The sequence below is a fragment of the Pelobates fuscus genome, chromosome 8, assembly GCF_036172605.1.
Source record: "Pelobates fuscus isolate aPelFus1 chromosome 8, aPelFus1.pri, whole genome shotgun sequence".
Taxonomy (NCBI): Eukaryota; Metazoa; Chordata; class Amphibia; order Anura; family Pelobatidae; genus Pelobates; species Pelobates fuscus.
In genome coordinates, this window is record NC_086324.1 from 28,299,664 (window position 1) to 28,317,166 (window position 17,503).

Sequence of the window (17,503 nt, forward strand, 5' to 3'; positions counted from 1 at the left end):
CATATGTAGCATGGATGGGTGGAGATAACTCATACAAAGTAATGCTATTTATTAAAAAAAGTATATATATATTTTATATACCCTTTGTACAGCGCTACGGAATCTGATGGCGCTATATAAATAATAATAATTAAAAACGATGTACGCTCAAAGATTTTGGTAATCGTATCCTTAGCCGCAAACTTTCTAATCGTTTTTTGGATGGTAGTGCATTATGGGAGTTTTATTTTATGCACTGTTGCAAAACTCTCGCTTACTCGTTGCCCAACTATGTTTTACAATGCCTGTTATCACTTTCAGCCCAGAGAAAGAGGGCAAATATTTTTACGTGATATTTTATGTGATATGAAAATTAAAGTGGCCATATATATTTTCATTGTAGATTTTCTTAAAATGCATTGTTTTGCTACGTAATGATATAACTACAGTGTAAATGTGAATATGTCCCTTTAAGACCAAGCATTGCTTTCCTGGCCCGTGGGGTTTAGAGGTACAAAGACATTTCTGTAGTGAGGTGAAATGAATTCTTCATGTGTATTTTGCAGTAGGCCAGCACAGATCTTCTAGCAGTCTGCGTTCTCATTTTAATTCCGCGCCACGCTCTCTTTTCAGGCAGACCTGATGAACTGTTTAACCAAATTACCATCAGAAGAAATTTGTTAAACTCTCCACTGTGGAAATGGCAGCTTTATTTAACAGTTATTCATTTCGGCAAATCTCAGAAATTCTGACATCATTATTTCCATCGTTTTTTTTATCTTTTTTGAGAAAATGTCTTCAACCACAAGACATCTTTCAGAATCTTTTCTTTTCTTTTTTTTTTTTTAAGAAAAATCCATTTTATCCCCCTCTCACACAATGTGCCAATAAGAATAAATGAAAATGTTAAAAGCTCAGTATCAAAGCAGAAAGGAAGGAGGTAAATAACTTTATTTAGGATAAATATGTGCTTCTGCAAGTTGGTAAAAAGTGGGTTAAATTATAAGATCCCACTGAACTAGGAATCATCTAAATGATGGTTCTTTTTTTTTTTTTTGAAAGAGTTTAAAATAAATTATATTTAACCAAAGTGTAATGTGTTAAACATGGAAAGGGGACGGCCACGAGACAATGATATAGCAATTAGGTGATTTCACATTTATGTGAAAAATAAATAAAAAAAACCTGGAATTGAGTGCTTGCTGCTGTTGCCCGTGACCGCTTTACTACAAATAATCGCGTGCCAAGGTTCGTGAGAAAAAACCCTTAATGATTGCTATGAAGTGAAGAACTCCCTTACAGTACAGGATTAGACAGACTGGACAGCCAGAGTAATGAGCCGGGCATGGCAAGGACAGCAGAGGTTTAACGGGTATATTTGTTTACAAGATTATCACTGGATACCGGTTACACGCTGGCAATAGAACAATGGTTTTTACCTTGCTCCAATAGTACAGGTGTAAGGTGAAAAAAAAATGCTTTATGGATTTAAAGGGACAGTTTGAACACCATAATTACTGTAGTTATTGAAGTGGTTGTGGTGCAAAAGAGTCCCTGGCTGCCCTTGTCCTGATTTGTGTCAGCTGGTTTTGAGGTATTTTTTTGTGAAACCTATTTGATGCCGCTCAGCTAATGTGAAACTGGACTTTAGCAGCAAGCCGTAAAACACTGGATGGCTGAGAGTACTGGGAGCGCTACCTGCTCAAAAATGGCCTGAAGTAAACAGAGCCCGGTGTCTGCTTGCATCAATGAGCTTTGGAGGTTTTTTAACTCTTCTGGTCGTGTGACTGTATAAATATTATGTCACATGATCTCAGATTGAATACAAGTCTTATGTTTTGCCTGTTCTGTGGCAGGGCAGTCTGTCAGGATTTGAGGTATGGGGGCGTTTGTAGTGATGACTAAGCGTTTCTTAGTGCACTACATCTCCTATCATGCTCAGGCAGCATAAAAGACAATAATGTCATTTTTTTCATGCAATTGTTATTGAAAAATGATCTACTTTAAAACAATGTCATGAAATTATACTAATTTATTACGCAACTTACTTTGCAACTTTTTTAATGGAACACGACAAATCTGTATTCCTAACACTCTAGTGTCACCCTGCCATAAAAAGGGTTAAATAACCCTTGGCACTGGGTCAGGCTCCTCCTCCTCAGACATCAGCCAATAGGGGGGAATCTTAATGCGCATGCGTGGCGAGTGCCACATGCTCATTGGCCACTAGAGGCAGTCTTAAACCAGCGATGTCAACATTACAATTTCTCTAAAACAGCATTGTTTTAAACCGTAGGGTTGAGGAAACAGGGACACTGCACCCAGACCACCACAATGAGATGAAGTGGTCTGGTATTCCTAAACTGTCCCTTTAAAGGTGAGAGTTGAAGCATGCCCATTCTGCTGGGTTCACTGTGTGAGCAGGGCTCCCATATTTGTGTGTGCCATCTGTGAACTACAAACAACTGCACCCGAACAGTGCGGTACGACCTTACAAAATACACTGCGCTAAACACCAAAATGTAACGCAATGAAAATAATCTGGTAAAATAGACACACTATGACTACGATCTGCGATTTTAGTCAATAAATCCCTATGGTATGTAGCATTGCTTGTACTCAACTAGGCATCTGGGACAGGTTCTAAGCATACACATCTGGTCTCTTTGTTAATTGTTGCCTCGACTCCAGAGGGTGGAACTGCACCTTACTGACGTGCTGAAATCGTCGTTATCCCAAAAAAACAAAAACCTGAGAACTCCTAAATGCTGTGTTTTTAACCCCTTAAGGACACATGCCATGTGTGACATGTCATTATTCCCTTAAGGGGTTAAATGTAATCTGTTTTTAGCTCTAAAAAAAATCCATGTATGTAACATTTTCTTATCTGTGCATGTGGGCAGAAGTTGTAACATATGAAATGAGCAAGTACAGGACAATAGCGTCTAACCAGGTATTGTGTAGAAATGACAAGGGGATTTTCAAATTACAGACCAAACTAGCTGAGCTGGAATAACTGTGTTGGAATTTTTTTTCCAACTGTGCTATTTTGGCCTACAATCTGTAATTCTCTCAGTTTCCTGCAGTCCTCAGTTCGGTGAATGACCCCCATTGATTCAGATCCGTGTTATTAATTGGAGCGTTCTCCCAGCATATTGTGCAGTGTAGTATTTACAATATGTTACTGTAGTGGATAGCAGCTTGCTTTTGTAGCCTGATTAAGAGATGGGATTATTTCCATGAATAGTGCTTTAATACCAGCCTGGCGCTGACCTTCTTTATGCCAGATGTACAAACGTACGGAGCACGCTCGGTTTACCTAACACTATTTGACCATTTCTGACAACATAAATCAGAAGGCTGGGATATATGTTTATAAACTTGACAGTTCTTTTCATTAAAACTTCGAAACTATATGTGTATTTAAAAAAAGTTTAGATGAACATAAAAAATGATATATACATTTATGCAACAGTTTTTAAAACTTTTTTTAGGGATTCACTAGAGTGAGAATTGCTGTAATTTGAAAGTGAATTCTTGATTCAGACAAATTTTGTTCATGTGATCGTTTTAAGAAAAATAATTTGGACAAACCAAAATGGCGCAAAAATTGGCCAGCACACTGATAGGCGCATATTTGCGAAATATGGTTCACAGATCAAATGACAAGAAGTAACCAAGAGAGGTAAGAGGTAAGAAAGCAGCAGTAAAGAAAATCTATCTATTTATATATTTAAACGACTAATGCAGAAATCCATTTGATGAGGTTTTTCCAAATCAAAATCCCTTTAATCCATTCCTAAAAAGTTGATATACCCAGAATGTTCCTATGGGGTCTTATTTATTGAATAATAATCTAATAAGGCTCCACAAGTAAATCCCGGATAAATCGATTTGTTTGGGCAGGTTTGAATGGGTTTTAATTCGGCAAACTGTCTCAAACTAATTTTTTTTAACAAGTCTAATATTAAATTTATAGATAGAGATATTTGTTTTGCTGGTCTTCCTGTTTCTCTCTTTAGTTAAGGACTTCTCACTTTCTATCACAATTAGTTTGAAACCAAATGCACAAATAACTATATTCCTTAACAAGTCTAAGCTAGCTACATCAACCATGGCTACTTTCTTCTGTCATTTTTATGTCAAAGACTTTACACCAGCTGTAATAAAAAAATCATGAAGAATTTATAAAAAGAAAAACACTAACAAAATAATCTTAGCCAATAAACTGAGTATCTAGGTTGAGTTCTCTTGTAGGAACCTTCTACACTTATCCTCAGAAGGTTCCTGCTCAATCCATCTCCGGTATGAAGTCAAGTTTCAGCTCCATCCTCGTGTTCTGCAGACCTCAGAGTAAGGTGTGCAGCTTAAAACAGAACTTAAGTCAAATGACATTTACTTACAGTTTTAAAACCCCTCATAATGTTCTTTGAGTGAGTAATTGGGGGAAAAAAAATTGTGATGGCAAACGATAACCTTCTAACCTATTCAAATCCCTAATGACTCACCTGGAATCAGTATTGTATAAATGTCACCTGCTCACTTTACGTGATATATTTGTAAGTCTTGGTAACACATCGCTAGCTAAATTTGGACATTCTTCTTGTAGGTTCTAGACTAAGTATAATGATGGTTAAATCTTGTCAACCGAGATACCTGTGAATCTTGGGATTTATTCCTAAGAAGACAATCTCTGTCGCAATGTATCAGTTTTGGGTTTCTTTTCTGCCAGATTCACTATTGAGTTCACATCTCAAAATTTTCTGTCTTTCTCCAGTTATTTTTAGCCTGTAGAAACCAACTTGGCATCACATGATCGTCTGCCAGTTATGTAATACCTTCTGCCTACGGCTGTTAGACTAGCATGAAGAATAGATTATTATAAAGTGCGGAGGTACAGGCATATATTAGATTAAGTTTAGCAGTGAACATTGATGGAATAGTTTAACAAAATATTACCAGCTTTTGATTAAAATATATTAAAAGATGCTGCGATTTAACGTGGTTACATGTATAATATCCCTTTTTTCCCCTGCATGTATAAGAAAGTGATGCAAATGATGATTATTCTTAGTGTTCAATAGTATTAGGGTCTATGCCAGGGGTAGGCAACCTTTCAGCAGCAATGTGCCGAAATAGGAGTGTGATGTCCTGTAGCGTGCCGGTTCTATTTTATTAAATTGCGGTGTACATGTTGCCATATTCTGTTTGTGTTATTTATACTGCAGTGGCTTTGTATCGTTGTATTTGTGCATATATGAGCTATTATATTGTATATGTTCATGAGTAGTTTGTGGTATTGTGAACCAATGATGCAGGCTATGTATGGGGACTGCTTGTGGAATTGTGTGTGTGGATGGATTTGTCACCTTGTGTGTTTGGTAGTGTGTGTATGTGTGGGGCTGTTTGGGGTATTGCATGTAAGAGACTGCATGTGTGGTTGTGTGCATGTATATTGATTGTTGGTGGTGTTGAGTTTGTGGGCTTTGTGTGTATGTTTGTGTGTGGGCTGTTCGTATTATTTGTATGAGGGGAGGGTTTTTCTACATTTCTGTGTATATTTAGCAGTGTGGGTGGCTTCCCTTGGGTTCCAGTGAGTACCAGGCTGGCCAGGTACAGGTCAAGGACAGGACTCCAGTGTGGATTCCCATTCACAAGTGCTGGGAGGAAGTAATCTGAGATCACTTCCTCTACATGCTGCAATTCATAAATTGAGGATTGTCCCTCACCACCTTTTCGTATAAGCAGATATCTGAAGTTTCACTGGGACTCCTGATAGGCCAGATCCTGTTTGGCTCTAGCAGCCTTGAGTGCCATGGAAAGACACCTTGAGTGCCGTGCATGGCACTAGTGCCGCAGGTTGCCTACCCCTGGTCTATGCAGAATTTTCCTAAAACGCATCCCAGGAGCACTTACCTCTGGTTTCTCATGATGACACCATGATAGATAGGTGAGCAAACTGGTCAGCCAGGGAAGCTATCCATGCGCACTGAAATTTTTTTCCAAATTGATTGTCTTGGCAGACACGTTACTTGACTACCTAAGGGTTTGCTTGTTTAGTAGGTGGTGGTGCTGATGACGATGAGATATCAGATGATGATGAGACCGGTTTGTTGAGTGATCCAACACTGTATAGATGGTAAACGGGGTTTGGTCTATACCCAGTGCTTTAGTATTGTGTTAAAGAGACACTCCACTGCCCTAATAAAAAAAATAACATAAAAAAATCACTATCTAGTAGATAAATCCCCCATTAAAAACATGTATGCATTTATAGGAATATTACTGTGTTAGGAATAAAAACTGTATTCCTGACACTATAGTGTCCCGCTGCCTTCGCGACTCTTGATCATGAAAGGGTTAAAAGCCCTTGCTTTCACTTACCAGATTCAAGCACCGGGGGACATGTCGTTGTTGCTTTAATGTAGGGATTTTCAAGATGCTGGATGTCCTCAGGTAAAACGAGGATGTCCAGTGTCGTTTCAAGGAGTTAAACTCTGTGGGAATTGAGGAAGCATCTCCAGTGGCTCCCTGGAAGAAGTGTTTTCTAAAATTACAATGTTTTACATTGCAGGGTTAAGGGGACTGGGGCACTGCACAGGACCACTTTAATGAGATGAATTGACCTGGGTGCCTACAGTGTCCTTTTATTATGCATTTCTATTGGGGTATATCTAAAACATATTGCAAATGCTGCAGATCTCTTGTCTCATCTTTGCACCCCCGACCCTTTCAAACCCGCCCAGACTTTCCATGGCTGTCTTATCACAAATATACATGTGTACCTCAATGAGAAGTATTTGCAATGCAAGTGCTCTGGGCAATTCCTGCCTCTTGAGTTTAGCTCTACTGAGCTAACCAAACCAGGAATTAACAGGACCTGTTGTTTGTTTGATTGTAACAAGATAAATGTAACACAGTGTTTGTAATATCCCTTTAGTTTTGGTCCTTCACTGAGCTTTGTTGTTTATTGAATGGTACTTTTCCAGTCAAGAGTTCAGAAATGTGGCTATCTGACCTCCATATTAAGAAAAATAAATATTCACCTAGCTCCTGTCATCTTTTTCCCCCCAGGCTTGTTGGGCTTGTCTCTCGGCATTGCACTGAGGTTTATAAAGACTTCCCATGAATTAGCCAATCAGGAGGCTCTCCTAAACTCTCACACATTAATAATACACATAAGAGTTTAGGAGTCTCTTGTGATTGGCTGGATGGCAGGAACAGTTATAGGGGATTATATTCAATTTCAGTGAACTGACATTGGCACCAGTGGACTGCCACAAGACCAGAGCAGGAAGGGAGTTGCAGGAGCTGGATATATTTTTTCACACTACAGCAGGTGAATAGTAGGTTACGTTTAAAATTGTATTTGATTTGCTGTTGTTCTCTTAATTTAAATGTAAATTGAAGTTCAGTGTTTCAGTTTTGCAAGGTCCTATATACATGTTTTTCATTGATATCAGCTCTGCTGTTTGCATCAAGCAGTAGATCAAACACGAGTTCCTGTTTTTCTTCCTGCAATGCTCTGTGGACCCGGAAAGTGCCTGAACAGAACTGGATTGTGATATTGATTTCTGTATCTTCAATATACATATTCATAAATTAAAAAAAAAAAAAATAATAATAATAAATGGAACTGTCTGTTTTCTTTTCATTAGTAAAACACCAGCCACGGTAAAGGAGACAGGTGCTTGAGGCGCACATGTAAATCCGTGTTATCCTAAATTATCCAAACCATTGTTTTGTTAAAAATAGCTCTAAATTATTTTGTAACCTATGTCTTAATAGTATTAGCGGCTACATCAAACATTGCCCAGCTGGTCCTACAGTAGTAGTTTCAGCTGGCAAGATCCCTAGGCAATCGCTTGGCTTATTCATGCATACTCCATGCCAGATGTTTTCAGAGCGAACGTCAGCCAGACGGCTCTCTCTGACGAGAATAGAAAATGTTAAAATTGCAGTTAATGCCGTACGGAAATAAGTCTGATTCCAACCGGCGAGGGCTTTTGATAAAATGAGTGACAGCAACTTAAATTTTGTGTCCCTGTCCCTGCCCATGTCATATAGCATTTACATTATATTGAATTATTGAAGTTAAACATAAAACAAGGAATACAGTGGCAAACAATGAGTTTCTATACTGGATTTAGAGTTGAACTCAGAATGTTCAATTATTGCTATGCTTTTTCTTTAAGTTTCACCGGTCCAGTGATTAAATGGTGAAAAAAGGCGAAAGAATGTTCCCATGAGCTCACATGCAGTAGGAGTGTGCTTGCATGCATTCTCGATGTTATCTCTACGATGCATGCTTTCAATACTGAAACCATAAACTTATAATCACAACAGGGCCAATAATGGCTGCTCACATCATTGAAACCTTTGAAAGATTCTGTGCCAGTGATTATGTTGTGCTTTGCTGTGCATATCAATGCAATACTGTAAAAATCATGGGAAAATGGGAACGATTCAAAATTATGTTCAGATTTACGCATCTAACTTCATAACAGGTTATGTGTTATTATTATTATTATTATTATTATTATTATTATTATGTTATTTATATAGCGCTATCAAATTCCGCAGCGCTTTACAATGGGTGGACGAACAGACATGTAGTTGTAACCAGACAAGTTGGACACACAGGAACAGAGGGGCTGAGGGCCCTGCTCAATCAGCTTACATGCTAGAGGGAGTGGGGTAAAATGACACAAAAGGTAAGGATAGTATTAGACTAGTGACAGTTGCAGAAGAGGAATCAGTTGGGAGCTATTAACAGTTTAATTGATACGCTTTTATGAAGAAGTGGGTTTTTAACGATTTTTTGAAGGAGTGGAGACTGGGTGAGCATCTAACGGAGGAGGGAAGCGAGTTCCACAGGAACGGTGTTGAGACCATCAGGATCTAATAGGATTTGTATAATTTCCTATCATAAAGTCATACTGCTCAATTTTATCATCATGTCAACCACACACATTTATCCTGAATTGTGACCCTTGTCCTGCACACCTTTGGTGTTCCTGAAAGCCTCACCGTAGCCTCAGCGGATACTCAGCCACACCGAGCAAGCACTTTAGCCGTACTTTGTGTATACACAATTTATATCTGCCCATGCCAGCAATGACATGCCCCTTGTTATATGGTATGCATAATCATCCCCCCCAGGCATAGCTAATTAGCCATGCACCCATGCATCCTCCATTCCCATTTACCAGGGACCAAAGATGTAAAACCTCATTCTTCTGTCTAGCAAACATTAATGTTTTTAGAGTTAATTTGCTCAACACTAAGCCATGGTGAATTGACAACTACTTACAAACTTTGGGTCCAAATAGCTAAATAAGAATAATTATGTAATTTATTTATTCTGACGTATATTTTCAATGGGGTGTCAATTCACTACTGCTCAGAGTATTCTGAATAAACCCCACAATTTTATACTGACAATACATTTACAACATGATAACCTGTTATAGAACAGAGCTATGTGCACGTTATAAATATTTATGTGCCTCCCATTCACAATATTAGAATGGATTTAATATTAAATTTACTTAGTGTCTATATTTAATAAATATGTGTTCTAAAAAAATAAAATGAAATGCAGAAATCCACGCAGCTGTATTAAATTCTGTAACTTCGTAGCTCCAGGTCAATCATTGTTATAAGCTCGGTCCTTTGTACTTGTCAATCAGCATAGTGGGGGGAAAAGAAACCGAAACCATATTTGTGATGGCAATTACTAATGTTATACTTCACATATAAAAGAAAATCGAGCATCAGAGAAAAAGTTAAAGGAACAGTATAGTGTTAGGAATACATTTGTGTATTGCTAACGCTGTAGTGTGCTAATCACTGTTTAGTTGATCACCCACCACTAGAAGCATGTGGACATGCGCAGCAAAATGCTCCAGTAAGGTGGTCTCTGCGAGACGTTTTGCTGCGATTTGCTGCGCATGTGCACTAGCCTCTAGGTTACCTAGTGGAAGCGTCTCTAGTGGCTTTCAGAGTAACAATACCGTTTCTGCAGGACAGCAATGTTTTTAGTTGCAGGGTTAAAACGAGGGTAATCATTTTGTTGATATAATTATTATAATTAATATTTTTATAGCGCCAACAAATTCCACAGCGCTGTACAATGAGATGAAGTGGTCTGGGTGCCGATAGTGTCCTTTTAACTCAATGTATAGGTGATTTCAGTATTTTATTGAATAGTGTCATTCCCAGAAAAGTTTCCCTTTAAACCTGTCACTCTAGAACAGTGGTAGGCAACCGTCGGCACTCCAGACTTTGTGGACTACATCCCCCAAAATGCTCTTACAGCTATATTGCAGTCAAAGCATCATGGGAGATGTAGTCAATCAGCATAGTGGGAGATAAAGAAACGATGTTTGTGATGGCAGTGCCGAAGGGTGCCTACCCCTGTTCTACAATATCCTGTGCAGCTATATTGCTTTCCATGCACTCCACATCATAACTCGGGTCACTGGAGAATGATATCACAAGCAGATGTTCTAAGTCCCTCCGTCATTTCTGTAGGAAATTTTATGGTGTGAATAACAGAAAGGAACAGATATGTATTTGGGAAGAATGTTTTCCTGTTTTTGTTATTTATAATAAATGAAATGTTATTATATCTGTTCTAAAAATAAACAAAAATCATTATTACCCAGTTTTAGTAGAATATATACTGTGTTCCAGATACATAATATACTTGGAAACAAACATGGCTTTAAAAAGGCACCTGCGTTTGCTGCAACGTTGCTACTTAATCCATTTGATGGCAAAATAATACTCCACTGAGAAATATTTAGTGTTGTACTTGAAATAATTTTGCCAAGTTTGTAGAAGAATTCGGAAACAGGAATTCCATCAGCGAACACCTGCATATTGAATTTTGGGGGATTGGAGAGCCTGCCACAGCTACATTCCTGATGCAAAGAATATTCACTGCAACAAACTGACTATAGTCCTAAGACTGAACAACTCTTACAGAATAAATATCCTGTTTTCAAATATATTGTGTTAAAGGGCTATTCCCAACATCATTACCAGGACAGACTGATGTAGTGGTTATGGTAAGGGAAGTACCCTGGCCCCATTTCGCAACAATTTGCCCTTTCACCTGGATCCGCATCATGTACCGAGGGTCCGATGGTGACGGCATGCTGCTTCTGCAGAGGCCAAATTCGATCCAGCCAGTTAATCATTGACTGAAAATTACAGCTGATCGCTTTCAGCAAATTAATGCAATTCCGTGCGTAGGATTATTCCAAAACTCTTATTCTGGCTAATAATGTTGCAAAAGTTGGGGTCACTCATCCGGAAGCAAAGAGGTTAAACTCTGTATGTGCACTTATGGACTACAGCCACCATGATTACTTGAACTCACTAAAGTGATCATAGTGCTTGGAATGACCTTTTCAACCTGTAGGGACTGTTTAAAATCATGGTCTTCTCTTCCTGTGTGGTATATCAGAATTTTAATTTGTGCCCTATGCAATGAACTTTATTGTTGGGTGAGGTCATGCACCAGTCAGATTACACGTAGTGTCTTGTAAAAGATAAATAAGGCTTAACTAATTTAAGCTAATTTACATTTTAACCAAGTGATGGAGAGCCTTCCTGATATTTAAACAACAATACATTGAAGTTAGAGAATTAAAAAGACAATAGAATTATTTAAAATACATTAAAATAGATAAATATATTTTATAAGAAAAAAAAACTTGTCTGAGATGCTTAATTTAAAAAAAGCATATTATTTTGATAAGAACTTTATTCAAAAAAAATACAAAGGCAAAAGCAGGGCTATGTCGTAATACAACAGTTTTTGTCCAGAGTTTGTATGAAGAGTGTGAAAAATGAAGAAGAGGAAATGCAGTTTTTGGACACCGCTCAGCGTAAGCCCACTCTCCGGATCACGCAGACTTCATTGATGTGTTACTGAACCTATTTTTAATTTTTCAGTGATTTAATGTTTAGTAAATCCCCCATCACTATTTGCTTTCCATCTGCTACTGTGATTAAGTCAAGTTCTGGGTTTTGTCATTGTCCGTGCGGAGTCTGTGCAATGGAATCCTCACCTATATAACTTGGCAGGTTGTGGTAGACATGAATACACTTGGAAGTTATGCATTTTATTAACTAGCTTTCAGTTGCCAAGTTCAGTTTTATGAACAGCCGTGACTTTTAATGTGTGGAAACCACAAGTCCGAGCAGGTTTTTTTAAAAAAAAAACACACCTTAGTGACACACATTCATGGTATTCGCATTAGAGATCCATATGAGCCTTTGCCTAAAGAACGGTTATATAGAGATCTGTGGATAATGGTAAAAGCATGTACTAGAGCTGCGTGCTTGAGGAACGATCCAAAGTTACGTCTGAAACGTTGTCCTTTATTTATTTTTTCAAAGTACCAATCAAAAAGAAAAGGAAAAATAGCTCTGCATCCCTACCTCGGACTCAGAGTGAACTAAATGTAACTGTTTTAAGTAAAAAAGAATGTGCATTATAAATTCACAACAAAATACAGAAAAAAATTGTAAATACATTTTAACTGCTGATAGACACCATCCTCCTCATATCTTCCAACATTTCTGGATGCGGCACAACCATCTTGATTTCGGGCTGCTGGTTCCTGGTGTCACGTCTTGTGTCCCAGAGTGGAAAGCAAGCTCACCAGCAATAAACCAGCAATTTTGCTCTAATTCTCCTTTCAGCTGTAATAATTTATGGTATCCCCAGATATGCTCAGCGTTCTGGTAGCAATTTGTAGTGAGACTGTCCTTTAAAGGGGGTCACTGGAGTATTTCTTCTTTTTGTGTGCATATCTCCAAACCAAAACATCCCAGCAATGGTAACCTGAGATTGTAAGCTCATTTTAACAGGGCCTTCTTCACCTCTTACATTTTGTTATTTTTGTCTGTCAATTAATTGTTGTTACATTAACCCACTGTATAAATGTAAAGTGCTGCAGAAAAAAAAAATAATTATAACTTAGAGATTGACAATCAAGATAAAAGTTAGGCTAGTGGTTCACACCCCCAGCTATAAGTTAAACCTATATCCAGGGCCTAAGTCATAAAATTACGCAGTTTGAAGAATTTTACTGTTATGAAATGGACAATTTTAGCACCATAACAACTGCAGCTTATCCTAGTGATTATTGTGCAAAGAGTCTGTGGGTGCAGAACCTCTGATATTGTCAAACACTTTTCAAGTAATTTGACAAAAACCCAACTCTCTTGGCTGCCAAAGCCCAGCTCCTCCGTTGACAACGAGACAGTGCAGATGTTTCACTTTTAATGCCTAGAACCCGTCAATCTTTATACGTCAACGATAGGCTGTAAGTGCTTTCATTGGTTTCCAGATAAATAAATGTCAGATTGTGCAGACATCCCACTTATGACAGTTCCACATTAAAGATGGGGTCAGTTTTTCCTGTAATTTATTGAACATGTTCAATTCCCTTTAAAACACCTATGACATCAGTGTCTATACAACTCCTTTCATCCATAGGCAGCCTACAGAGAGCCAAGGATAGTAGCCCCACTATCACCAGAGGCACAGATAGATATTAATGTCACTACAATGTGAGTTGTCCCCATGGCTGATGAAGGAACAGAATGGCCTTTAACATAGTATCAGAAAGTTCACCAAAAACAACAGAGAAACTTTGGATTTATCAGGTGTTTATACCCTTTAAACTCTCAATTTTCACAAGTGTAGCGCTAGGTATAAATATAGGAATAAGTGAATACGTGTGTATTACCCTCTATATCACACTTGTATTTCCATGTACATATAGAGAGAAAAATAAAAATATATATACAAATGATAGTGCAGTATGTCAAATAAATGTCTCCAAGTAATTATGTAAGTTATAATTTGAATAAACTCACATTTATTAGAGCCTTTTACAGTTGTAAGGCTCTAAACTTCCAGATGTCTGTGTCTTTTGGGTAGATCACACGACCCCTCTCTCAAGGCAAAGAAGTGTATGTTCCTCTCCACATTATACAGAAAAAGACACAGATGATCCAATCTAAGTGTAGTATTTTAAATACTGATTATATCAATATAAGTAAAATACAAGAGCGCTCACCTTGTTTAGAGCCTTTTGATAACTGGCTCTAAGTATATAAGCCTAGTGTCAGTTTGTGGGGTGACACTGCCCCTCTCTGGAATCACTTGCGCAGGATACAGTAAATTTATAAATATAAAAACTCTATTTATTGTAAAAGATAATGTTAAAATGTATACATTCTATTTTCTAGAAAAAAAAAAACTTTAAATCTTATAAGAGCAATACAAATGTATTAAGTGGTCTAAATATAGATCCACTTTTAGCCACTCCACTTTTGTGGTCTCTACGGTTGAGAACTCCTAGTGCAGGTTAGAGTATGGTTAAAGACCGTGGTAGATATAGGGTTTTGTATGAAATGTCCAAGAACAAACTGTAGCATTATGTTTGCGTTTATTATTATTATTATTTTATTATTTATATAGCGCCATCAGATTCTGTAGCGCTGTACAATGTGTTTACTGTGTTTTCCAGATTTGTTGCTACAGATGTTTGTGTATCTCTGTAATTGTGGAAGCTTATACTAATAGCGAACTGGCCCACTTCAAAAAGGAAAGGGCATCGCAGCCAAGGGGAGCACAAATCACATTTGTTTACAAACTTCTACAACCACTTGTAATGTGATTTTCCACTATAAGAAGACTCTTTATTCTGTTGTTACTTTGTATCAATCACATAAAAGCCAACATATGTTAAATTAACAAGCAATGTATAAAGAAGGGATATAGTGGTTTTCCTCTCTCGTTTAACGTTATTTTTTTTTAGCTACTATGTATTAGTGACTTAAAAAGCAACGAATTGCAAAAATAAACAATGTAAAAAGAAACGTGTTTATATATCTTCCTTGCTTCTCGCCATTGAGTTCCAATAGTTCATCAAAACTGTCTGCTTAATTTCAGAACGCTATGAACCTGCCTCCGGATAAAGCCAGATTACTGCGGCAGTACGACAACGAAAAGAAATGGGAACTCATCTGTGATCAGGTAAAGTAAATGTTTATGAATAGAATGTAGCTAAAGTGATGTATTGAATGGTTTGCAATGGATGCTGGAAGACCAAGAGGGAATGGCCTTATTGTTTGCAAAAGGGGGCGGTAGATTCCTGGAATAGCCCTCTATTAAAGTAGGAAAAGCTGTAGGTGACCTCCACTTTTAATATATTATATTGATAACGTGTTAAAGGAAGACACCAAGAAACATAACTCCTACTGCTTTCTGTAGTGGTTATGGTGCCAGGAGTGACCTGGCGCCATTCAATAGTAAGGCGTCAAACAGTTACTCCCTGCTCCGTGACTCCACCACTAATGCCAGAGAGATGTATTTGTTATGGTGCTTTGAGTGTTTGTTTAAAATATATGCAAAATAAAAATGTTTATGTTCTATTCTTATTTTTAGTTTTACAGTTGAGGACGTACCATCATTGAACAGCACCCTAGCAAGGGATTATTGTTAATGCCTATACCGTTGAACACCCTCTCCGTATTTTGTTTATTATATGTTTAACTATGTGTGGAAACTCATTCAAAGAAACAAGCGCAATATGTTTATGTTTTATTCTTCTCTTTATTTGTATAGTCGAGGAAGTCCCATCATTGAACAGCACCCTAGCTGTTCAAAGTTTAACTATGTGTGCAGGGCCTTATACACACAGCCCCCCACACACTCTTTCTGTTAAGCCCAAGCCGCAAGGCGGCAGCTCAGCGGCCAGACTACACACCATCCCCCCCCCCTAGTGCTCCAGGGTAAAGGGGCACAGCAAACCAAGGAGCGCAACACCCCGCACCGAGAGCCTCATAGCCACAGACTGCATAGACAAACACGCTCCGATCTATTACCCCATAGAGATAACGACCTTACAGCTAGGCGGACAGGAGTCTCGAACCAGCCCTATTCGCTAGAGGACGTGCAAGACCCTTCCACCATAGACAGAGGAAGACCTGACGGGATACCACACATTATGCCCTCCCGACTTAATAACGCCAGGTGACGGGTCAGCCTATAGGCCTCCCGCCTGCAGAGTCATCACGTCCCCACAACATCAACATCGCCATATCCAGCCTAGCAGGTACCAAGACTAACGACAGCAATTCGTTACAACACACTAGACCACCCCAAAAAACAAAAAAGTGCGCAATGTATGTTATACTCCAAACACTGTATAGACATGCTTGTTATACTGTCTTAACGATGAGAAGTTGCGACTTAATAAGATATGTCTGTACCGCTTTTATTGCACTGAAAAATAAAGAATAAAAAAAAAATATATATATATATATGCAAAACAAATACTTAAAAACAAAACAAAGCCAACATAACAAACAACAACAAATAATAGAAAGACACTTGCATTTGAATTTCTTAAATTTGCTGCAAATCCTTAGACTTACAGCTTCTGCAGTGAGCTTTGCCCAGACCAGGTGGCTCTACCTTCAGAGGTTTATCGTATTTGGTATTAAGGATATCTGCTGCCTACGCAGATACAGTGGCTGCTATTTTAGTTTAGTTTGCACTCAGGGTTTCAATTCACAGCAATCCCTTAGTCTTTTGAATGCCACAATTTCAAATACGGTATGTTTGGCCCCAGTTCTAGGGGAATTATTATTTGTAAAGAAAAAGTGACTGGTATGCCTAATGATTCCAAATAAATAAAACTTTTTTTTAAACAGTATGTTAGGCTCTTGTTAAAATTATGGGCATGCAATTTAAAAGAATAAATCAGATTTTAAAACCAGAATACGATTTACTATATAGTTTCGAGCAGTTGCTCAGCTTTAACATATAATGTTGCTATTTCAGAGAAGTAATGGTTGTTTTCAAAATGCACTTTTGATTGTAGGCTGTTTTTTTAAAGTTGTTATTGTGTCACCTGAATAGTCTTCATTGCTGTCAGGTTGAAATCCAATTAGGTCTCTGGTAATCGACTGTCACTCACTTCTCTTGTAGCGAGAGATGTTTGGCTTATTAACACAATAGGTAAATCTCTAACTTCATGTGACGCTGCGTATCTCTCACTGAATGAATAGTGACAAAAAAAATTATTTTTAACACTTGTCTTAAAAATGAGTGAAACAGCCCGAAATAAATGATGTGTCTTATAGGTACATTGCAGGTAAACTTGTATTATAAAGACAAACATTAGCAAAGTAAGAATTCAAAACGAATTTAAAATTTTAGGGTAAAGTAGTTGAACTGAAAATAGCGCCGATTTCGAAAAAACATTTTTTTTTTTTTATTTCAGCTATTCGGACATTGAATTTTAAATTCACTTTGAATTCTCACTTTAGTGAATACAAGTCTTGGATTAATAATGTTAGAACTCATATGGCAGCTTGAGGATTCTGGTAACAACATGTGAACAGTTAATGTCTGCTTGTCACCCCTATTTTGGATGTAGATTTACAATACCATCAAATGTTTTTTTCTAGTATGATTGACAGGTTT

General features: G+C 37.8%; 1 protein-coding gene across 3 annotated transcripts in view; it reads left to right on the forward strand.

Moving 5' to 3' along the window:
* Positions 1-17,503, forward strand: part of FMNL2 (formin like 2) — a 179,241-nt gene that overhangs the window by 83,455 nt on the left and 78,283 nt on the right. For all 3 annotated transcript variants that reach the window (XM_063429520.1, XM_063429522.1, XM_063429521.1), the window contains exon 2: positions 14,963-15,046. In XM_063429520.1, coding sequence (XP_063285590.1) covers positions 14,963-15,046 — 84 coding nt within the window. The remainder of the gene's footprint in view (positions 1-14,962; positions 15,047-17,503) is intronic.